This window comes from Vipera berus (assembly GCF_964194415.1).
Source record: "Vipera berus genome assembly, chromosome: 2".
Classification (NCBI taxonomy): Eukaryota; Metazoa; Chordata; class Lepidosauria; order Squamata; family Viperidae; genus Vipera; species Vipera berus.
The window spans coordinates 26,259,445-26,283,975 of record NC_138203.1 but is presented as its reverse complement, the minus strand read 5'-3'; the positions used below and the strand labels follow the sequence as shown (position 1 = coordinate 26,283,975).

The window sequence follows — 24,531 nt, the reverse complement described above, 5'->3', positions numbered from 1 at the left end:
AAATGTGTATCAAATAAATTTGTAATGATAAGTATTTGAAAAAACACCAAAACATTTTAATTGCAGTTTTTATGCTGTTTAGCTTAGGGAATTTTTTTTTAAAAAAATAGGATGGGCAGAATTCCCACATTGTACAAAACATTTGGGTTAAAATTCCTTCTTTACTCAGTCTCTCAATACTGGATGCTGTAGCGCCTACCATTGGAAAAAAAAAGGAAAGGGAAATTTTCCTACATTAGTAATTTAATAAATAGCACAAATAACCTTTGATGGTGGTGGTGGAGTAGGAAAATTAAGCCAGGCTGGAGCAAAGTCATGCTGCGCCATTTAGGTCCAGTCTCCCAATCAATGAAACAAGGCTTCAACACCTCATGACAATACCTGTTAAAAAAAAGGTTGTAAGTTTTTAAATATGACATCTTTTAATCTTGGGGCAATTAATTTAACAGATTTTTTTAAAAAAAACTAGAAATACAGCTAAAGAACACAAATGCATAATACGCTTTCAATTGCATATTTGGAAAGAATGCTTAATGGACAGCACAAAGAGATCTCATATTTTGAACAAAGAATTTTTAAATGTCAACAATTTTAAGTGACATTATGAAAATTCACATTTTATCTTATTAAAGTTTTATACTAGTGTCCTAAGATGATGTTTGAAAGTGAAAATGTTTCCTTTACAAATGCTTTAATCAGAACCTCCCACTATGCAAGTGGAACAGAGAAGAAGCTTACATCTTCAATTCTGAAGGATTTTAAAAACTGGAAAAAAATTCTCAGTACAATTATTTGCACCTCACTAATGAGACTTATTTTGAATTAACATGTAGAGACCACATTATTTGCATAGCCTGTGGTGAGATGGGCAGCAAATAAATTTAATAAATAAAGGCCATTCACAATTAATATAATAGAAGATAATCCTGGCACTATAAAGTGGGTGAGGAAAAAACAAAAATATCCATCTTGAATTCCTGCTGGAAATGAAATATATAAATTTAACTAAAAATAATAATCAAATCATTTCCATATTTTTGACAAAAAAAATTATGCCCACAGATACTAAGAGTTGAAATCAACAGATACCTTAACTGGGGCATAACTTGAGGGTTCTGATCACAGAATTTAAAAATAATTTCATATAATAAATGCATCACTGATTTTTTTTAATCCCATTTATATCCCGCCCTTCTCCAAAGACTCAGGGCAGCTTACAATCTAAAGCACAAATCAATGTGCATAGCAATATGCCTGCTTATTAGGGCTTTCGCCCCCAGGTTTTCTGTAAGAATAGTTTCATAGGCATACACACCAAATGCAAAATAGATCCAATCATATTCACAATATTTATTCTGCAACACTTTCTAGCAAACTTTCTTTTTTCCCTTCCTTTCTTTCCTTTTTCCTTCTTTCCCTTCTTTCTGCTATAGAAAATGCCAGTACTATTTATATTACAATGCCTATTTATTGAAATATAGACAAGAATAATGCAGACATAAGAGAGTGACATGAAACATTAAGCAGTTTTTATTGTTTCTGCACTGGTTCTTCATTTGACACACATCTATGGCAACCATGAAAGAGATTTCCCCTCCTCAAGAATATTTCCCAACGAAGCTGAAAAGATAGCAGCCTATTATAAAACATTGTTAAATGATTTTAAAAGAATGAATAGAGAAACTGCAAAGCAGGATATTGGATAGGTAAAATTCTATTAAAGATAATGTATATAATTTGCTTCACAACCCCAGCTTGTCAGTTTTGTTTACAAGCTCTGGCAATCAATACTGAAGCTGCAAAATGAGAACAAGTTTTCTCCTTGCCCTAACAATTGGCAAAAGCATGTTATTTCTTTCAGCTCTATGCTTGCTGAACATAAACAGAAAGGCAAAAACACACTACAAAATTCTGGTTGACATGCCAACTCCCCAACTAGGTATATGTTGCTCCCAAGTTAGAGAACACAGAATAGTGTTTTTTTTTTCCAACAATGTGCTGAATTTCTAATATTATGTTAGGGGAAACTAATGGAATGATCTCCAAAGCTGTCTAAGTACATCACCCCTATTCATAATTCCACACAAAAACATAAAGAGCCAATATTTTGACTAACAACTTTTTAGAATTTTAGCAGTGTTCAGAAATAACCATGAAATAAATGTGTGGTCAGTACCAAATTGGTTTTCATTTTCTCTCGCAACCTTTGTAATATCTAACGGTGCAACGATTTGGAATTAAAGTGGTTTTTCTTTTCTGGCAGGGAGGAGGGGAATTCTGTCCAGCAAACTCCCCTTCCGATTCAGTGACCTGAGCATGGTGAAAGAGAGGAATTCTCTTTAATGGCAGATCACTTCTGCTTTTCTATCTGTGAACAAAAAAAAATGTTCTTTTCTCCATGCACAGAATGGTTTGGTTAGCCCCAAGGGGCATGACTCCATCCATGAAGGGGCAAGTCTTAGCAGAAAAGAGATTTCCCACAAAGCCCTTTAAAAAGCTCTGGAAAAATGAAGCAACTGTTTACCAAGAACAATTAACAGAAACTGCAGGAATATGCTCAACGTTCAAAATCAGTAGCTGATGGAGATTTTATACATCAGGTTGATTTGGATTCCACATATTGAAAAAGCCAAGGAGTGTTTTTTCTACAAATAGTGCTACATTTTTTATTTATTAAACAAATTTCTAAGACTGCCCAACTCACACACAGGTAACTCTGGGTGGCTTTCATCAAAACCCCACAATATAAAAACCATAAACCCCCCACCCCCATCGTAGAAGCAACACAATCATATTTATTAAGTGAATCATATATGGCAAAAAGTTTTACATCCATTTATATATTTTTTTAAAAATGGCTCCCTATAAACTATTACTGTAAACCAGGGACTTCATATAAATTATCTTAGCATTTAGATAATGTATTGACTTCCAACTCCCTTTTGTGCAGTAGAATGACAATAACATCAAACCTCAACTTTTAACTTTTACATAATAGTATTAACTAGCCATTTCTATAACAACAAATCTATCTAAAACCTAAAATCAAATTTTCAATTTTTTTCCACCTCAAGCACAAAGTTCAGAAGCGGTTTCTAAGTAAAAACAAAAGTAACTTCTGGGCTTGAGGTCCGGAGGGAAGGACAGCAGCTTCAAAATTGGTGTGCATGCAGTGCACGGGGCCATGCACACTGGCGCGGCACTAGCAGCCCCATTCACACATGCGGCATGCGCTGGTGCCATGCGCATGCGTGAACAGCCATGCACCCCATGGCAGCTAGTAGCCCACTCACACATACGCAAATGGGCCCCATACACACACCCCATGCTAGCATTCCCGTTTGTGCCCAGATGCATGCGCAAAGCCGTGGGTGCTAGCACAAGTGAGGGGGAATGCGCGCCCATGCGTGCGCACATTGGCTAGCCGTTTCCATGGCCCACTGGCCAAGAGCCCACAGCCCTGTCCCGGGCTGCAGACCACAGGTTGGGGACCCCTGCATTAGATAATGCTAAGAATTATCTAAATTCACATAGTGGAGTTTTGCCACTCAAGCTAAGCAGATTTCATCTCTGAACTCCTAAGGGAGTGTCCTGCAAATGCCATGTATCCTGAACAACTCAAAAGTATATGCTATAAAGATAATTTAACTAAACAGAAAATATACTACATCCATATGGAGAAAGTTACCTTTACAGAGAAATTTATCTCATTTTCAGACTAGAATGTCTCTAAGATTGGTAACATACCATCACACGATTAAGAATGTTTCCATACTCTGAATTAATGCAACTATTAGATTATGATTCCTATTATCTGTAGTGTTAAAAAATCAGGTATTGTAATTTTGAAGAACTATTGCACTGAAGACATGAAGACATTAACACATACAAATTATATATGTTTGTAGATTAGGATTAGGGGCAGTTATTCATGGAACTTTGTTCTGTAAGCCACATTTTTATCTGTACATGGATGTCCATTTTTATTTTACTTTTTTACAAACTATCAGCAGATAAATTAAGATTAAAAAAAGACTTAAAAATAGCAATGTATTAAACACGTGGGGGAAAAACAGCTTCACTTGGGACCAAAAAGGTAATAATGTTGGTGCCATGGAAATGTTTTACAAAAGAGATCCCCTTCTTGCTATTAATCTGTTAGCTGGTGGGATATCTAGAAGACAGCGTCTAAAAAGACTTAAAGTTGTAAAAAAAAATTAAAATGTTGCCAGAAATTCTCAAGTAGTGGAGAAAGTTAGTATTATCAAGTCCATCACATCATTAGCTTTATATTTCTTGAACAGGTAACCTCAGTGTTAAATTAGAGCCAAATAATTTAATTTTTACAATACTGTGTGTTTGGCAAACCATACATTGTTTTTATTATTTTCCCTTTTCTTAGATAATGAAGTTTCTTCCAATATTTTCTGATATGGTTTCCTGTGACTAGCAAAAAGTTTCTGAAGTTAACTCTATAACTATTTTGCTTTTGCTCTTTTGTTATTGTCCATCTTATGCACAAGTCTTTTTAAAAGCATTACCTTGTACATTACATTAAACTTTTCTTAACCAGATTAAAGACAAAGAGTTCTTTCAACCATGCCCCATAAAGCCAACTCTAGTTTCTCCCCATCTTTATTAACAATCTTGTTAATTGGTACAAAAATTCTCACACTTTTGAGTTCCTTCAAAAGATGCTACCAAGATGTTTTTTATGAGCCAGAGGTAAAAACACTTTATTACATATAAATGACATTAAGAAAACCAAGATCATGGCATCTGGCCCTCTCAGTTCCTGACAAATAGAAGATCACCGCAGATGGGGACTGCAGCCAAGAAATTAAAAGATGCTTGCTCCTCGGGAGGAAACCTATGGCAAATCTAGACAGCATACTAAAAAGCAGAGACATCACCCTGCCAACAAAAGTGCGTATAGTCAAGGTCATGATTTTCCCAGTTGCAATGTATCGCAGTGAAAGTTGGACCGTAAGAAAGGCTGAGCATCAAAGAATTGAGGCCTTTGAGCTATGGTGCTGGAGAAGACTCCTGCGAGTCCCTTGGACTGCAAGGCGATCAAACCGGTCAGTCCTAGAGGAGATCACCCCTGACTGCTCTTTAGAAGGCCAGATCCTGAAGCTGAAACTCAAATACTTTGGCCACCTAATGAGAAGGAAGCACTCACTGGAGAAGAGCCTAATGCTGGGAAAGGTTGAGGGCAATAGAAGGAGGGGACGACAGAGAATGAGGTGGCTGGATGGAGTCACTGAAGCAGTAGGCGTGAGCTTAAATGGACTCCAGAAGATGGTAGAGGACAGGAAGGCCTAGAGCACAGGTATGCAACCCACGGCTCCGGAGCTGCATGCGGCTCTTTCAGCCGTCTCCTGCAGCTCCCAGTCCTTTGCCATGTGCAGTCCAAAAAAAAAAAAGTGGGACTCAGAAAGTTCAACCAACCAATTCAAATATGCAGGGTAGGTGCATATCTCGCCTTGGCTCCACTCTTCAGTCAAACCCTGTTCTGCGCATGCGCGCATGTACACGCAGGTGCACACATTTTTTGCAGCTCCCAGTTTTTCCTTTTGTGAGGGAACCAGTTCCGAGTGACTCTTTCACTGTTTCAGGTTGCTGACCCCTGGCCTAGAGGAACGTTGTCCATGGGGTCGCGATGGGTCGGACACGACTTTGCAACTAATAACATATAAGTGACTATTAACAGCATTTAATTTAAAATTTAATTGAATCAAACTTTAGTTTTGCAATGACCCTATTAACTTATTGAAACATAGCTACCAGTGCATTAATCAAAGGCCAATCCTGGCCCTGTGATTATAAAAGATTGATCTACATGGTTATGAAGAGCAAAATAAATTATTTTTCTAAAAATATAGCAGCTAGAATTGAATGTGGATATATTCTAACTACCACTGGAATATAAATATTATACTATATTCCATGATCTGGAACCTGTTCTAATTGTGTTAGAACTGCAAATTCATGTTCAGCTTTTGACCTACCTTGATGCTAACTGAAAAAAGATTAGCACGCAGGCCAAATCTAATAAAAAGAACTGATTTCAGTATGAATAAAATTATTAAAAACTAAGCAAAGCATAATAGCAAATTGTAAACAGTTAACCAGTATATTACTGCGTTCCTTTCCACCAATGACTGAGAAAACAGACAGTTCAAGATTCTTACAAATCGGGGAGGGGCTCTTCCACAAGGAAAAGTGCCATCATGCCTGCTTCCTGGGTCCCATCAAATGGCGTGATGAAAAGGACTTAAGAGCAGAGAACACCGAATTATAAATAGTGAAATACAAATAATTAAACAAAGGTCTAGATTTTCGTGGTGATTACAGTTCTCCAATATATCTTCAATTATTTATTAATTATAAAAAAATCACTTTAAAAAACTAGGATTATTAAACTTTAAGCAAAGAATATATATTAGGAACCATAGTAAATGCATTATAACTTATTGACCAAAATTATAAGCTATAATAAATTGATTCAATACTAAGAATCCATTCACATTAGAATATCCCATGTAGTTAAAATACAGACCTCATATATAGAAAAGGTGAAAGCACATAAAGTCCAGAAATGGTTTCTAATCAGAACTGAATTACGCATTAATTTACTTTTAAGGTACAGTTCTTCTGGATATCAAAACATATTCCCAAAATTTGGTAAACTGGTTTTCCAAGAAAGGAATTATATCCTTATAGAAGTTAACATTTACGGTTTAAAGTTAACTCACTATACTCTGAAGATTATATAGTTTAGTAAAATTTAACACAATGTAATAAAAATACTGGAGATTGAATTGACAATTAAAATTGTGTTTCATTATAATACGGAATTGGTGAGTTTTACAACATTGCCAAAAAATATGAAAAGAAAATGAGCCAGATACCACCATCAATTATATTTAAAAACCACCTAGAAACCAAGAAGGCCAATACTGAGCTATACAGCCATTCCAAGCCCTCTAGAACAGAGGCCCCCAACCTTTTGAGCACCAGGGACCAGTTCTGTGGAGACAGACTATTCTGCGGACCAGAGGGGGCATGGTTTCGTGTGCTGCCCGCATCCAGCAGATGGGGCTTCACTTGTTTACTCGGCCCGGTTGCTGGTATGCCACAGCCCAGTGCCGGTCTACAGACCTCAGAATGGGGACCCCTGTTCCAGAAGTTATCTACAAAGGAAATCAATGCTGTCTCCATACTATGACTATGCCTGAATCCTGAATGAAAAGGGTCCATGCAATCTGTATTATTGGAGACCCTTGCCCAAGAGGATCTACGTCAACCTAAGCATGCCATTGGCAGGCTATATGCCGATGCAATGACTAGAAAAACAACATTTTGCTACTATTAACACCACAAGGTAATCCTTAATAAACATTTTTACCTGTATTCAAGTCAGATTTGCTCTTTGCTTTCCTGTAGGTGCAATCTAGGCACCTTTTCTCTCATTCTGTGTCCAGACTCCTCTTAAAAATCAGATGGTGCTCTAAGGATAGTGCTGGTAGCTCTCAACTTACAACCATTTGTTTAGTGTCCGTTCAAAATTACAACACTGAAGAAAGTAATTTATGACGAGTTTCCACACAAATGGAAGCTTATGGAGCAAAGGAACTGGATGAGGCTGTCGGCAGGCCTAGAGGAAGAGAGAGAGGCTTTTGGAGGAGTTGGTGGCGGCAGCAGCAGCGTGCTCCAGGGGCAAAAAGAAGCAAGGCCTCTTTAAGGAAAAGGTGGAAGAGAAAAAGGAAAGAAGGCGAGGTTGTCAGAATACAAGCGAATTTGAGGGCTAATCCACATGGAGCCCCATTTCCATCTGTTCTGTGTGCCATCGTTCACTCCCTAGATGTTCTGAACCAGCCCTCTTCTCGCAACCCCTATTCGAAAAGAAGAGACTGGAAAGCGTCCAAGGCTAAAAGGCTTCTGCCAAGATTTAATTACGCAGTTAACAAAAACACTAGAGCTTGTCTTCTCAAGCGGAAAAGTTGCTTTCAGCAACCAGCCCCTCCCCAAACACTCCTTTTATAGAGAGCTCAGGGCGTGGTCTCCCTGTGCCTCCTCCCGAGGAGTCCTGCAGCCTTTCTTTGTTTGTTCCTGCTTGACTGCCTCCTGCGTCGGGCGTCCTTGAACAGGGCCAGCTGTGGGTCATCTTCCTCCGCACTCTCGGGCTCACGCAGCTGAGAAGAGGTCCCCGGCTGAGGACTCTGCAAAGCCTCCAAACCATCATCAGCCGGTTCGTTTCCCTCCTCCAAACCATCATCAGCCGGTTCGTTTCCCTCCTCCCCCTCAGAGTCATCCGATACATCAGAGCCGGCTGTCGGACCCACAGGCTGGCCCTGAGTCACAACACTATCCCGCACCGCAGGGCCCTTCCCCCGGGTCTGCCGATCCGGATGCGGTCGGGATGGAAACTGTTCGTGAAAAGCAGTCACCAATGCAGGGGCATGAACGGCGGTCGCGTCTTCCCATGTGAAGTCCTCCGGCCCGTACCCTTTCCACTCGATCAGGTACTGGAAGCGACCTTTCAGCCAGCGGGAATCCCTGATGCTGGCGACCTCGTACTCGGGGGTGCTGCCTCCATCACGAGTTCCTGATGGTGGAGGTTCCGCCTGGCGAAGTGGACAGGCCGGTCGTTCGGGGACCAGCAAGGACCGATGGAAGACGGGGTGCACGCGCAGGGAACGTGGCAGAGTTAAACGATAGGCGACCGGGTTGATGACGGCCTCGACTGGGAACGGTCCAAGGTAACGGTGGTCCAGCTTCCTCGCCGGCCGAGTGGATGGCAGGTTCCTGGTGGACAGCCAGACCCGATCCCCCACCGATAGTGGAGGCGTATCCCTTCTCGACCGATCGGCGAACCTCTTGTAGTCGGCCTTGGCCTTCTCCAGCTGCCGTTGCACCAACCGATGGATTGCCTGTAACTCCGCCATGAATTCGTTCGCTGCCGGCTCCGGTGAGTCCACGGGAGAAAGGGGGAAAAACCGGGGGTGATAACCCACGTTGGCCAAGAACGGTGTCATCTGCGTGGAGGTGTGCTGCGAGTTGTTAAAGGCAAACTCGGCTATGGCCAAGTAGTCCACCCAATTGTCCTGCTGCAGGTTAACGTAGCAGCGCAGATACTGCTCTAAGATGCCGATGACCTTCTCGGTACCCCCGTCGGTCTGAGGATGATGCGCGGACGAGAGGCAAACCTTAATGTCCAACGCCCGCATCAACTCCTGCCAGAAGCGGGCTGTAAACTGGGCCCCCCTATCGGAGACGACTCTATCGGGAAGGCCGTGCAGCCGGAACACCTGTTGGATGAACATGCGACTAGTGGCGCGAGCTGACGGTAAGCCGCGACAGGGGATGAAGTGCGCCATCTTGGTCAACATGTCCACCACCACAAACACTGTCGTGAAGCCGGAGGATGGGGGTAGATCCGTCAGAAAGTCCATGGACACAGCCCCCCAGGGTCTCTTGGGCGTTGGCAAAGGCTGCAGTAAACCAGGCGGGGCCCCTGTCGCTGACTTGGCCTGCCTGCATGGGACGCAGGAGGTGACATAAGACTGGACATCGTGTCGGACTCGGGGCCACCAGAAGGTACGGGAGACCAGGTTCAGAGTCTTGAACAGGCCAAAATGCCCCGCAGCCGGGTTATCATGACATTGGCTGAGGACGAGTCCCCTGAGTGGCCCTCCTGGAACATAGAGCCGGTCACGATAATACAGGAGTCCATCCGTGACCGACCAAGGCGAATCTGGCCCCACCTCTTCCTTCCGCTGAGCCACCCACGCCTCCTGCTGCTGCGCCTCCCGGATCCGAGCCCGTATATCCACCGGCTCCCGCACCGCAGCAAAAGACTCGACGGGGATCACTGTCCTGGGCGGAAGCTTGTCTTCCACTCGGGTGTACTCGGGCTTCCTGGACAGAGCATCCGCTCTCTGGTTGTGCCCGCTTGGTATGTACCGCACCCGGAAGTCAAACCTCGCAAAGAAGAGGGACCACCGGATCTGGCGTTGGTTCAAATTCCGAGCGGTCTGCAGGCTTTCCAGATTCTTGTGGTCTGTCCGGACCTCGATCTGATGCCGCGCCCCCTCCAGATGATGCCTCCAAGCCTCGAACGCCGCCTTGATGGCCAGCAGCTCCTTCTCCCAGATGGTATAGTTGCGCTCCGAGGGGTTCAATTTCCGAGAGTGATACGCGCAAGGGAAATGGGTACCGTTGGGCGTCGCTGCCTGGAGTAACACGGCCCCAATGGCAATGTCGGAGGCGTCCGCCTCCACGACAAACGGCCGTTGCGGGTCAGGATGCTTCAAGATGGGCTCCTTCATGAAGGCGTCCTTCAAAGCTTGGAACGCCTGTTGTTCGGGGGCGTTCCACTGGAACCGAGTCTTCTTCTGCAGGAGCCGGGTGAGGGGGGCTGTCAAGGCAGCAAAGCCAGGGATGAATGTCCGATAGTAGTTGGCAAATCCAAGAAGTCGCTGAACATCCTTCACGCGACGCGGGGGTTGCCAACTCTGCAACGACTCAACTTTACTCGGTTCCATGGCGATGCCCTCAGGAGAAATGCGGTGGCCCAAGAAATCAATGGTCACCTGGTAGAACTGGCACTTCTCCAACTTGGCAAACAGCCGATGTTTCCGGAGGCGCTGCAGGACCTGACGGAGATGCTGATGATGCACTTCACGCGACGGGGAGTAAATCAGGATGTCGTCCAGGTAAATCACAACAAACTGGTCCAACAGATCCCGAAAGATGTCGTTCATAAAATGCTGAAACACAGCGGGGGCGTTGGTCAGGCCAAACGGCATCACCGTGTACTCGAAATGTCCATAGCGAGTACCAAACGCCGTCTTCCACTCATCACCCGGCCGAACCCTGACGAGGTTGTAAGCTCCACGCAGGTCCAGTTTCGTGAAGATCTTAGCCTCCCGGAGTCGGTCCAAGAGCTCGGGGATGAGGGGCAGCGGGTAGCGGTTACGCACCGTGATGGCATTGAGTTTCCGGTAGTCACAGCAAAGTCGTAACTCGCCCGACTTCTTTTTGACGAAGAGCACGGGCGCAGACACTGGCGAGGACGAGGGCCGGATGAAACCACGAGCCAAGTTCTTTGTCAGGAAGTCCCGCAATGCAGCCAACTCGGGCTCCGACATGGAGTACAAACGCCCCACTGGGAGAGGCGCATCAGGGACTAGGTCAATGGAGCAGTCGTAGGGCCTGTGCGGGGGTAATTGGTCCGCCTCTGACTCACTGAACACGTCAGCAAAGTCGGACAGTTCGGGAGGCAAGGAAACCCCTGGGGAACCCTCCACCTGGCCGGCACAGATATGGCGGGTGTGGTCCACGCACTGCAAACTTGGGAAGGTGACCAAGTTCTGAGACCAATAGATCTGTGGATCATGCGCCCGGAGCCACGCCAGTCCCAAGACCACGGGGAAGTGCAGTTCCGAAGTGACGTAGAACTGAATGGCCTCCACATGGGTACTGATGGCCATACACACGGGTTGCGTGGCGGCCGTAATAGGCCCGGACAGGAGCACTCGACCATCGATGGTCTCCACAAGCATGGGCGGATCCACTGGACACTGGGGAACAGCCCATTTGGCCACAAAGGCCGAATCCATAAAGTTAGTGGTAGCCCCAGAGTCAATTAAGGCATGGACCGGAATCCCCTCTGGCTTGCCAGGAAGGATCAGTCGTGCCTCCAAAATCAAATGCCGTGGAGGTTCACAGGCACCGTCGGAACGGCGTCGCTCGGCGTGGCCGTTGTGGTTCGCCCGATCGTTCACACCGTCTAGATCGGGCTCGGGCCGTTTCCCGACAGCAAAGCAGGGGACTTTCTCAGGGCCGGCTTGGTCACTGACGCCCGCTGACGCTTCTTCGGGCAAGAAGCAGCCAAATGTCCAGGGTCCCCACAGTAAAAACACAACCCCTCCGATCGTCGTCTGTCCATTTCCGTCACCGATAGACGGGACCTGGCGGCACCCAGCTCCATTGGCTCCTCCCTCTGGACTGGGGGCTCACGCACAACAGGGGCGGCAGGGGTCTGTGGGGTGGCACGGCGACTCTTACGCTGCTGCAGCCGGGCATCGATCCGCAGACAAAGATGGATCAGCCCATTCAGGTCTGAGGGAATGTCCACGCGGGCCAGCTCATCCAACATCTCCTCTGACAAGCCATCCTGAAAGGCATCCACGAGCGCAGCCTCATTCCAGGCGGAATCCTGGCTAAGCAGCTGGAAATCGCTGATATAGGCCTGTAGAGGGCGCTGACCCTGCCTCAAAGCTTTCAGGCGTCGGGTGGCAGTCTGCGCCTTAATCGGGTCCTCGTACATGAGGCGCATATGGTCACAAAACCCCCCAAAGTTATCCAACAAAGGGCTAGGCTGTGCCAACAGAGGCGTGCCCCAACGAGCTGCATCTCCCGACAGAAGGCTCAACACGAATCCCACCTTATCTCGGTCAGTGGGGAAATCAGCTGCTCTCACGCTGATATAAAGCTGGCATTGTCCCAGGAAGGCAGGAAACAGTTCTGGTTTACCAGCAAATTTATCCGGCATAGCTATCTGACATTTCCTCCTGGGTGGGGGGGCAGCATGTACCTGAGCCTGCAGTTGTGCCACCTGAGTGGCCAGCAAGGTGAGTTGCTGGTTGAGCTGGGCATTCTCGGCAAGAAGCTGCTCCATCGAAGTAATAAGGGGTGGGTGGCTGAAAGCAAACTGTTCTGAACCAGCCCTCTTCTCGCAACCCCTATTCGAAAAGAAGAGACTGGAAAGCGTCCAAGGCTAAAAGGCTTCTGCCAAGATTTAATTACGCAGTTAACAAAAACACTAGAGCTTGTCTTCTCAAGCGGAAAAGTTGCTTTCAGCAACCAGCCCCTCCCCAAACACTCCTTTTATAGAGAGCTCAGGGCGTGGTCTCCCTGTGCCTCCTCCCGAGGAGTCCTGCAGCCTTTCTTTGTTTGTTCCTGCTTGACTGCCTCCTGCGTCGGGCGTCCTTGAACAGGGCCAGCTGTGGGTCATCTTCCTCCGCACTCTCGGGCTCACGCAGCTGAGAAGAGGTCCCCGGCTGAGGACTCTGCAAAGCCTCCAAACCATCATCAGCCGGTTCGTTTCCCTCCTCCAAACCATCATCAGCCGGTTCGTTTCCCTCCTCCCCCTCAGAGTCATCCGATACATCAGAGCCGGCTGTCGGACCCACAGGCTGGCCCTGAGTCACAACACTAGAGACTAAAATGGACAATGTGAAATTTGAGCGGGCCACGAACAAGAAGTATATATCGGAGGTGGTGACCCTTTGAGAGCTATATGCAACGAAATTTCATTTTGATGTATGCCGATTGGTGTACATTCAAAGTGACAATAAAGTTATTATCATCAAAAAAAATAAATCCGTTGCAGAATCTCCATGGTCACATGATCAAAATTCAGGCACTTGGCAACCAGTATGTATTTATGACAGTTGCACCAACCCTTGGTCATGTGTTCACCATTTCTAACTTTCCCAACTGGCTTCCCACAAGCAAAGTCAATTGGGGGAGGGGAGTTGGATTCACTTAACTGTGTGATTCACTTAATTAACTGTAGTGATTCATTTAACAACTGTGGTAAAAAAATGTCATAAAAAGGGCAAAACCCACTTAACAACTGCCTTGTTTACCAACAAAAATGTCAGGAAGGGGTTGCAGAGATGCAATCCAAGACTACAATTGTCCTCGCATACCAAACAGCAACTAAAGCCTCTGATAAATTGTTTATCAAAGCCCCCAAAAGTTCCCAGTGTTCCTTCTGAAATCCAGTATGATCAATAATGCCTGAGATATACAAATCAAATCCATCTTTCCTGTAGTAAGTAGCAGCCACTGAAAATTTTCAAATATTCACAGAATTACCAGATCGTAAGGATAATATGACTTATCCACATCATGTGGTCACATCAATATACTGCCACACCTGGCTGGGCTATGTCCAAAAGGAGAATCTCTTTTCCATATCCAGCCATGCTTCAGTTATATGCACCATTTCTATTCCATTATTAACTGCTACATGAGGTGAATTTTAATACACACCAACCAGGCATTAAACAGCAAGACAGGGGGTCTGATAACCAGACATTGGGGAAATCTAGTAGGCTGGAACACAAATCAATTTAAGACACCAAGACTGTCTTCCCTGAAAGCGGCCCACCATCCATCTCCCAATGTATCTTCCTCTCTGATTCATCACTAGGATGTTAGTATCCACACTTTCCTCTCCAAGTGAGCCAGCATCTTCCTAGCCAAGGCATCCCTCCTTCAGATACAGATGGCATCTTTGCATAATAGTTGGACAGACTAGTTACACAGCCATTCCTGCAAAGCACTCAGCAAGAATAGCTGCTCCTCTCATATAGCTTGCCAGCCTATGGGATTAAAAAACTATCACTGTTTAATGCAGTAATTATGGTGATTATTTATTTGCATCCTGCCTTACTATTTTCACAAATGACTCAAGGCAGCAAACATATCCAACACACCTTTATCCTATCATCCCCCCCAACAAACCTGTGATGTGGATTGGGCTGAGAGTGAGTGACTGGGCCAAAGTCACCCAGCTGGCTTTCATGGCTAAGGCAGGAGTAGAATTCACAATCTCCTACTTTCTAGCCTGTTACCTTAACCACTAGACCAAACTACCTCTCCAAAGACGACCAATAAAGACCCTTTCAAGTTCAAATTCAGCACAGAAACTCATTCTGTACCACTTTAAGAAAAGTATTATGTCTTATCCACTGTACATCACAGTATTCTTGTGGATATAAAATTGAAGAAAGGTACAATGCTTTGTACAATCTAAAAATATATCTAGATAAATTATGCTTAATAAATCCATTATTTTCTTAATGCCTACAGTAAGTAGATTCTTGCAACCATTATATCATAATAGTTTGCCTCATGAAGGACCAGGCCGGGCAAGAGAGTGACAAAGGTCAACTGGGAGCAAGGCCAGCTGTGCAGGAGGACAAGTGGAGCACAGGGTAGCCAAAAGATCAAATATGGGGAAGAGATAGGTGGGTGAGGGGAGTGGAAGCGCCTTTGCAATCATAAATGCAAGTGGGCTGCACAGCACCCAAATGTTGATTGTGTGACTGCAGGAGTGTTGCAACAGCCATAACTTCATAGACCAGGCATAACTACCATTTGTTCGGCACCACTGTAACTTTAAATCAGACATGTCAAACACAAGGCCCGGGGGCCGGATCCGGCCCACGAAGTGGTTTCATGTGGCCTGCGAAGCCATCCTGGAAAAAGTGAGGGAACGGCCCCCACTGCCTTGGCCCTGGCCCAGAGACCCTCCTTCTGCCAGAGACCCTCAGATCTGTCCCACTCCTGCCCAGGCCCCCATAGGCACGCTTGATGCGAACGATGTAGAGCTGGCCACGCCCACCCAATAGACCGTATGTACTCTAGCCACACCCACCCAGTAGGCCACACCCACCCTGGCCCCCTGAGGGCAACCGCAATGCTGATGCGGCCCTCAATGAAATTGAGTTTGACACCCCTGCTTTAAATGGTCACTGAATGAACTGTTAACCAAGAACTATCTGTACACTGCTTTGCCCAAGAATATTTATTATTTAATTATTGGAACCCCCCAAAAGATAACCAAATCAGCACACTCCAGAAAAATAATCCAAACATTTTGGTGCTTCCAACAATGATATGTGCACATCACATAGGTAAAGGACTCCCTGTCAGTCATGACCGACTCCAGGGCATGGTGCTCATCTCCATTTCTTGGTTGAGGGAGTCAGCATTGTTCGAAGACAATTTTCATGGTCATGTGGCTGTATGCCAAAAATGTACAGAACACTATTACCTTCCCACCGAAGTTGTACCTATTAATCTACTTGCATTTGTATGTTTTCGAACTGCTAGGTGAGCAGGAGCTGAGGCAAGTAACAGCTCATCCTATTGCACAGAGCTTGGGTCTTGAATCCAGGTTGTCAGCAGCTGATAAGCTCAGCTTCTTTAACCACTAAGCCATCTCGGTTAAGTAATACATTACTAAATATTATTTAACAAACATTCTCCAGAAAGTAAGTTGAATATTAGGAGTATATTTAAACAATACATACACATGTATCTCAAACATCATAGGTTGCTAACTCAGGGAATGGACAATATAGTGTGGTATCATTCATGACCTAAATGTAATGAATTGGGCAGAACAAAGAGAAAAGGGCAGTGAGGAATGCCAATAATTCAATGATGACCTCTAAATTACTTATAAAACTTCACATATATCATAGTTTACCCCACTAGATTATTGTTTGTGTGTCTATTTTAATATTTTAATGAAAGACTCTATGAAGCTGAAGATCTGGCATTCTATTCAAATCTACCAGGTTCTTTACATGTAACCTAAAATGACCTTTTTTATATACTTTCTTTTTAATGAGACATTAATGAAACAAAACCCAATTACAAAATTACTGAAACACATTCTTAGTTTCAACAGTAATCATCCACTGTTACCAAAAACAAAGTTGCATCAGAACATTGTATGGCAGAGTGAGAACCCACTGTAGTACCCAGCAAGCTACACAACTAGAGAGAAGATGCCTACATGGATAATTCAGGCAGGATGGGTAGCCATAAGCATTTATTACAAGATACCTGACAACACGCAAGGAAGAGAAATGAAGAAGGTATAAAACCAACTATATGGCACATCCTGCCATGCATCAAAAACATTTCAGAAGCAGTAGAATGCAGCTTCCGACATCTGCAAGTGGGCATTGCACATCACACAGAGGCTATCGTACAAGGCAAATCATGCACGGCAAAGATCGCTCGGAGGTGGAACACATTTCTAATGTAATCTAACCATGGAGGAAGCTAACCACCAGATTGCAAGAATACAAGCGAGCAGTCAGAGAGGAAGACCCAAACTCACTGGTAGCCTCTCATTGCAATAAACAAGGACATGCATTCAACTTTGCAGCTGCTAAGATTGCTGGCCATGCAGATACAAACATAGCCAGGGAAATGATTGAAACCTGAGAAATGGGCCCCTGGCCAGTCAACAGGAGTGATTTATCACCAGCTTATCATGTATTTAGGAGCCTGATGACTTGGCAGCACAAAGAAAAAACAGCCAATCGCTGGATATCAACACACCAATCAACCAATAGGATAGCACCACATAAATACAATGCATAGAATAACTCAAAGGACATATTCTGGTAGACAAATTCCCTGACAATGGTCTTCAGCACAAGTCTGAAAGCTCGGAAGACTAAACCTCTGGTTCCCATGATCGACCCAAATTGGGTCCTGCAATTACTGCCCAGATGTTCACCAGAGCAACCTGTCAATTTATTTTGTTTTCTCACAGTTACAACTAAATAAACAAACATACACACACACACCCCCAAAAAACGTGTTTATCACCCAAGTAAAATAATACATTATCTTGTGGTAGCCAAGACTTGCCCTTAACATTACTGAAAAAAATTAAAGGGTAGAATGCAGATTCCCCACACCCTTTTCCTGGGTTAGAGGATTTGTTAATCCTGTAACTACATGACAACTATTTAGTGACTACATTTTCACGTTTTCCACTTCATAATTTTAGAAAACCATTTTTTGGCAATCGTGATAAAGAATATAAGCCATAAAAACTGGTTTGGGTGCTTCATACAGCCAGGGGACCACTTTTCCTCTTCATTAATTAATTTATTTATTTATTTATTTTATTTAATTGGATTTGTATACCGCTCTTTCCCGAAGGACTCAGCATGTCCATGTTGTTGAATATTTTCATAAATGCAGATTGTCACTCAAAAGTACAAAAAGCTCGACTTGTTTGAAATCAGTTTATTCTTACTGCTGTTAAAAAAATAAAAAGAATATTTTTTCTCTGTGTCTAATTAATCTTTCTCAATCCAATCCCCACTCCTACATATAGAAAGCCTCCTTTAAAAGTCGATATATTGCCTACAGTCAAACTTCAATAAGGATATAATTCACCTAAACACCCAACAACAAAGTAGTAACAATCCACTATGAGATGAGCAGCTCAAATTGAAATCCTTACCAAACAATTAAATTTAATATATAAAACTTCAGATAAAACATGTTTCCTACTGTTAATAGAGACATGATTCTCTGGAGAAAATATAGAATACAAATGTCATAAAATAATATTAAACATTGGGGGTTTTGAAGTTGTTATGCCTTTTTAAAGTATTTATCTTAATAATCCTCACAGCCATTTTAGAAAAATGAGACTTATCTCTAGTACTGCAGATGGGATGGCAGCTGATAGTTTGCCTAAGGCTATACAACGAATTCGTGAACAAGAAAGGATTTGGTCTGGAAAATGTATACATAGTCTTTTTAATAGAATTCAAAGTTACTGTGTTTGCAACTGACAAGAACTGCAATTCATTTCTACCAGTTATCTACTCTTAATTGCAACAGCATATATATCTGAAAAAAGTGTTCTCACATGTTCTGCTGTTGTCTTACCCTTAACTTCTTGCTTCAGCTACAAAAATTTATAAACATGAATCCTAACAGAACTAAACTAAAAAGACCCTAAGATTTTGTATACATTTGTATACATTTTTGTTTACATTTGCTGAAATTCTGAGACAGATACAGGTAGTCCTTGTTTATCAAACATTCACTAACTATTCAAACCTATGATGGCGCTGAACTAATGATAGTTATAACCATTTCTTGTTTTGTAATTGCATGTGAGTACAATTTGCAACTTTCCCTGCTGGCTTCCCACAAGCAAAGTCAATGGGGAAGCTAGCAGGAAGTTACAAGTCACAATCACATGATTTTTCAATTTGTGACTGCATTTCTTAATGCCAGTTTCTGGCCCCAATTAACGTTGTTAAGCAAGGACTGTCTGCAACTAACAAGACAGCATGCCACAAATTTTACATACAAATGTTTCAGTTCTAGAACCATGAAAAATGGAAATTGGAAATTCCACAATTTGTCAAAATGCTATATTTTTTCCTGTGAATGTTTGAAATTAATGCCCCATTAAGAATTTATTTTAATTTAAAAATGTAATAAGCAGTTTCAAATTTTGAGATGCATTTTCAAATGTGCATCAAGAGTAAAATGATATACATATCTCTTTGGGTCAAGGCCCCAAATACATTTGGTTAATTTATTAAGTTGCACATAAAACTGTATGCCTGTCCTTTTCTTCTAATTAAAACTAAGGTCACATGGCCCTTTAACTTCAAACTCAAAAACAGGCTTCAGAAGCATGAATATACCTTTCTGCAACACCCCAGCAGCTACTCTTTTTTCTAGACTGCACAGCTACCCATCAAAGCTATTTCATGACTCTTGAGAAGACACAGCTGCTTTAAACATTTCAGAGTATTACATGATTACTCTGAAATGCTGTCTTGGAATCAAATGCAAAGCACTGCAGAGTCATTTTAAATAATATGAATACATGTCCTCCTTTCTAACTTTTTGATAGCCTAAATACCACCTGAAACCAAAGATCCACAGATTAGATTGTATATTTGTCAGGAAGTAGAAATATAGGGAAAGATATGCTTTGAGCAATACAGAAACATGAAAGTATAAAGTTGTACAAAGGAAATTCCAACTTAAATTCTATTTATCTTTTAATGTAAAAAATGTTATGTACTCACTAAAGAAAGTTATTTGCTAGATATTTAGTATCTGATTTAAGGCTTTAAAGTAATTAAATCGGTAACTATAGGAAATTATTTAAAACTACTGTTTAATAAAACTATGTTTTATTAAGTATATGTAATTTATACTGAGAAACAGGAAATCCATACAAACTGCAATAAATAATACTTACTTCTGAATTAGATTGCTTTGTCCATCTTATATGAGGTAGCACTGGATTCTGTTGAAAATAAACCTGCAAGATTTAAAACATTGAAGCATTAAACAATCAAGTGTGCTCTGTCCTAATTAAATGTGTAGCTTTGTTAAACAGAAATACAAACCAAATACAAATTTATAAATCACTATTTATCAGTTCTCAGTGATATCAAATTAGCCTACAGAGGTTCTGAAAGCCCAGTTAAAATCCAAGAACTAATTCCATTTCTAATTAGAACCAATTCTAATTCTATTTTGTACAACAAGATTCCACACCTTGCCTTTGGTCCTTTGCAACACCAATTATTAACCTTACTACAAGACTTTGGAAACCATCACTAATATAATCCAGATAGGGAAGAGACTATGAAATACTATGGAGGCAACCAAGTTTCCACATTTTGGCTCAGCAATGTTATCTAAACAAGGTAGCAAAAATGTTTTAATAGCAAATCTTTGTTGAGTAAAGTCTTACAACTCACACAACATATAGGAAATACTGTACTGCAACAAGTATTAACTAATCTATAAACAAGGTAGTTCTAAGATTCCAGATCTCTACAAACTTTTCTACAGTCCATACATACATTTAGATTGATATAGAAAAGGCTAGTAGATCGAGTGCAATGGCAAAAGCTGTTATAGCAGCAGAAAACTTCCTAACAATTGCTTCATTTTTTTACATTTATAAAAACTGTTTCTATGCTAATATTACTATACATCCCAGTGATGGTCTTGGCACACACAAAACTTACAAATATAATTTAACAGCCACACTTGAGTTTTTAAAAAGTTGCACTCTTTCAAACATCCGGTTTCAATGTCAATAACTTGCTTTATTAAACCTGTTTCTCAGGTTAGACATCATAAGACACTATAATATGCCACAATATAAATGCATGTGTAAGGAAAAGTTGGAAACAGGGAACAGAAATAATTTTCCTATTTGAAAAAAGTTGAACAGAACATATGAATATGAACACCTTATTTCTGAACACCAACATTAAATTTAAAATATAAGAAATTCAACTTGAATTCAGCATGATTTCAAACATCCATGCATTAATCAAGCTGCATATTTAAATTTTCAATTTAATAATAACTATTGTTAGTCCTCTAGGAAAAGTTGCTGTAGTAGGACAAGCAAGCAACATGGTCTTAATGTCTACAAAAATGAGTATTTGGATCAATACTTACAAAATCCAAGAGTACTGCAGAGATTGGCATCGACTTCTCACAATTTGTTTTCCAGGTTTTCTTCCCTTGAAATATCCTGAGCTTCTTAATGGTACTACATTTATAGCAAACAGCTGACTCCAAAATCAGCTACCCATTGTTCACATATAAGGACTCTGGCCAAGTTATTTCTTGAAGCAAACAAGTCTGATTTTAGTAACTTGTTTTCTGAAGTTTCTTCAATTTTCTATTCCATGTATTTTGCACGATAATGAGCATCAGCTCTATAAAAAAATAAATACCCCTTTTATGACATAAAGAACAGAACAAATTCCACATTTGAAATGAGGAGCATTTCTAAGAGTTAATTCAGGCATGTGCACACAGCAGCTATCTCAATATTTCCATAATGCTTCTTTATATAAAAACCAAATGCAAATGAAAAATAAAGTCCATTGCCTTCATATAGGAAATAGGGTTCACTGCAAGCAGCAATATTTCCTAAAAATTTAAATATGAGTTGCCATCAACTATAACCAAAAAGAGAAGAATTAGAAGCTACAGCTAATTTCTAAATATAATTGGCAAAACAAGTCAATCTCAATTTTTCCTGAATTCTGTGAACTGAAAAATAAAGAGCTTTGAAAGAAATATGCAGAGCCTAAGAAGTTTATATAATTATCCATTCCATAGGGACAAAAATGAGTCCAAGGTGTCTTCAATGCAAAGGGGAAAATTTTCAAAAGTTCGTAAGTTTTCTCGATTACAGTAGGTTCTGAAGATTTCAGAAAAACACGAAGTGGAAAGTGACTGAACAGATCGACTCCATGGTAGTAAGTATTGTCCTTTCAATTGAAAAAGCTTTTCCTCATTTAATCGGAGGCAATGAAAAATAACCCCGACGTTCAAAACTAGAGAATTACCTAAAACAGAAGAGGCACAAGAGACAAAACACGCTGTAAGTCAATTTTCCTCTCTAAGTAACATCGAGAAGTGATGAACTATTAAATATATCCAAAATTTCCCTCCCCGTGAAAAAGATAGGTCTAGGCCACGGGTCGGCAACCCGCGGCTCCGGAGCCGCATGCGGCTCTTTGAGCTGTCTCCTGCGGCTCCCAGCCGCCCGGTGCGCGCGCACCTCTTTGAACGGGCAGTGGTGCGCGCGCACCTCTCCAAATGGAGAGTGGCACTGCCCATTTGGAGAGATGCGCGTGCACCTCTCCGAATGGGTGGAGGTGCGCGCGCACCTCCCCAAACCTTTGAAGAGGTGTGCGCGCACCTCCGCGCGAACGGGCAGCGGCGCCGCTCTTTGGGAAAGCTGCCGCGGCATGTTTGCAGGCTACCGAAGGCGGTAGCTCTGCAAATGGGCCGTCGCCGTCGCGCAACCGGGAACCGGTTCCATCACATAAAAAAAATGGCAACCGCGCGCGTCCGCGCATGCGCAAAACCCGTTTTGCGCATGCACAAAACGTTTTTTGCGCATGCGCATGCATGGACGCACGCACGCGGCTCCCACTTTTTTTTATGTGTGATGGAACCGGTTCCCAGTGGCTCTTTTCCTTTTTCAGGCTGCCGACCCCTGGTCTAGGCACACGAAGACGGATCATGCGTGCTGAATTCAGCAGCAAAGGAGGTTGGGGAGAATCTCCCACACGGTGAGAGTCTGAGTCGCGGCTACAAACGCAGCACCATAGGGGGGAAAGGCCACGGGAAAACCGGGAAGGATGAGGCTTTGGATCGAGTTCTTTTATCCAATACAAGTGCAGAACCAGACCGAACAATAGGAAGATCGGGGGAGGGGAGGGGAAGGGATGCACGGTTGCCCGAGACCCTTCCTCCGCGAGCTTACTTTCCTGAGAAAGTCCAAAAGGGCTCTCGGGTTGCAACTCCACGAAGCAAAGGAAAGTAAAAATCTCCGAGAGGAGGAAGAACGTCGGGGAAAAAAACCGAGCCCGCCCGCCGCTTTCGCCTGCTGAAGCCAGGAGAGAGCGCTTTCCCCCCTCCCCTTCCCCCCGCCAATCTGGACTCCGGGAAAGTAGGGCACAAGTCCTTGTTTCCTCACCTGGCTCCCTAAAACTTATGCAGAAGAGGCACTGCTAGTCCCTTTCTTCGCAAGCCCTTTTTCGGACCTTCGTCTGAACGAGGCTAAGGCCGAAGAGAGCCGCGCCTACGGTTCAGAGGGCCCCGGAAAGAAGAGGAAGGGGGCGAAAAGGCCACACGCTCCGGCTTTGGGCGGGCGGAGACGGAGCCTTCGGGACTGCAACAGCTCCCAGGAGAAAGGCTGTCGCCATCCCGGTGGACTTTGACCCAGCTCTCCGCCTTCCCTGGGGACGTGCCTTCCCCCTCACGGCTTCCCAGCGCTCCCCCCTCCCCCCAGTACACGCAAACATCATTCCAACGCTACTTTTTCCGAGCAGGTGAGGGTGGCGCGTGGGTCCCACTTACCGGCAAAGTTCCCAGACCAAGCGGGACCCCCCAAATTTTGAAAGGTTCCTTTTGCCGCCGCCTCTTCTCGCCCGCCGCGCGCACAGCTCCTCGCACCAGTCAGTCCATCCCAAAATGGCGCCGCTTCGAGCCGCAGCAGCGATGTCCTGCGCTGAAACCTCGCGAGAGTTCAGTAAACAGCCGCCTCCATGAGAGAGGCGACTGGAAGGGAGGAAGAGGGTTCCCGTCCGAGAGCGGCCTAGAGAGAGGCTGGGGGCGGCGGTGGGGGGGGGGATCACCCTGAAGAGGGCTAAGCAGGGATGCCCGCTGCCTTCAAGAGATCCAGAACGTAATTTCGTGGACCCTCCCTGCTCTTCTAACACCTCTTTCTCCAACCAGCGAGCAACCTCCTGTGACGTCACTCGGAACAATCCCGAACTTCCGAGCATTCTGAAAGGGGGAATCCCCTTTTCTGCCTACTCCAGCTGGAAAAGGGAATCCCCGCCTTCTCCTCCCCCCTCCCCCAATCCATGCCACCAACGAAACCAACATTAACCATGAACTCATCTTCTATCTGCGCGGGCTATGTTTGTCCTGGACTGCTTCTCGTAATAGCACTGCCTAATATTAAATCCTGCAATTATAATTGTTAGACGCATGTAACAAAGTATCCGGGTTATCACTCATTATAAGGCAGCTTCCCTGACACATAACAGCAACAAGGATTTTCTAAATAAGCTCAACATGTATTTTTGGGTGGCTTGAAGCTTCAAATAACGTTCCAACAAGACTCTTCCCCTTCCTGATGAACAGTGCTTAAGTTTGATACAAGCTTGGAAGATTTTAAGGAAAGTCAACATGTGAAAGACTGTGGGTCCTGATAATATCCTTGGGCAAGTACTTAAGGGGTGTGCTGACCAGACATCTTCAATCTTTTGTTGCATCAGACCATGTTTCCATCATGTTTTAAGACTGTACCATTGTTCCAGTCCCCCCAAAAATCTATAATTACATGCCTTTATGATTACTGTGCAGTTGCACTCACTTCCA

At 43.5% G+C, this 24,531-nt stretch overlaps 1 protein-coding gene across 3 annotated transcripts in view; it reads right to left on the bottom strand.

The window, feature by feature from the left end:
• Nucleotides 1–23,731, bottom strand: part of GPBP1 (GC-rich promoter binding protein 1) — a 37,070-nt gene extending 13,339 nt beyond the window's left edge. Inside the window, exons 1-4 of one of the 3 annotated variants that reach the window (XM_081317498.1) lie at nucleotides 23,503–23,731; nucleotides 21,079–21,980; nucleotides 19,856–19,918; nucleotides 265–381 (exon numbers count right to left, since the gene is read on the bottom strand). In XM_081317498.1, coding sequence (XP_081173624.1) covers nucleotides 265–327 — 63 coding nt within the window. In that variant the 5' untranslated portion in view covers nucleotides 328–381; nucleotides 19,856–19,918; nucleotides 21,079–21,980; nucleotides 23,503–23,731. Of the gene's footprint in view, nucleotides 1–264; nucleotides 382–2,176; nucleotides 2,195–19,855; nucleotides 19,919–21,078; nucleotides 21,981–23,502 lie in introns of those variants that run through there. The other 2 variants (XM_081317499.1, XM_081317500.1) reach the window with 2 other exon arrangements.
• Nucleotides 23,732–24,531: the final 800 nt, after the last annotated feature.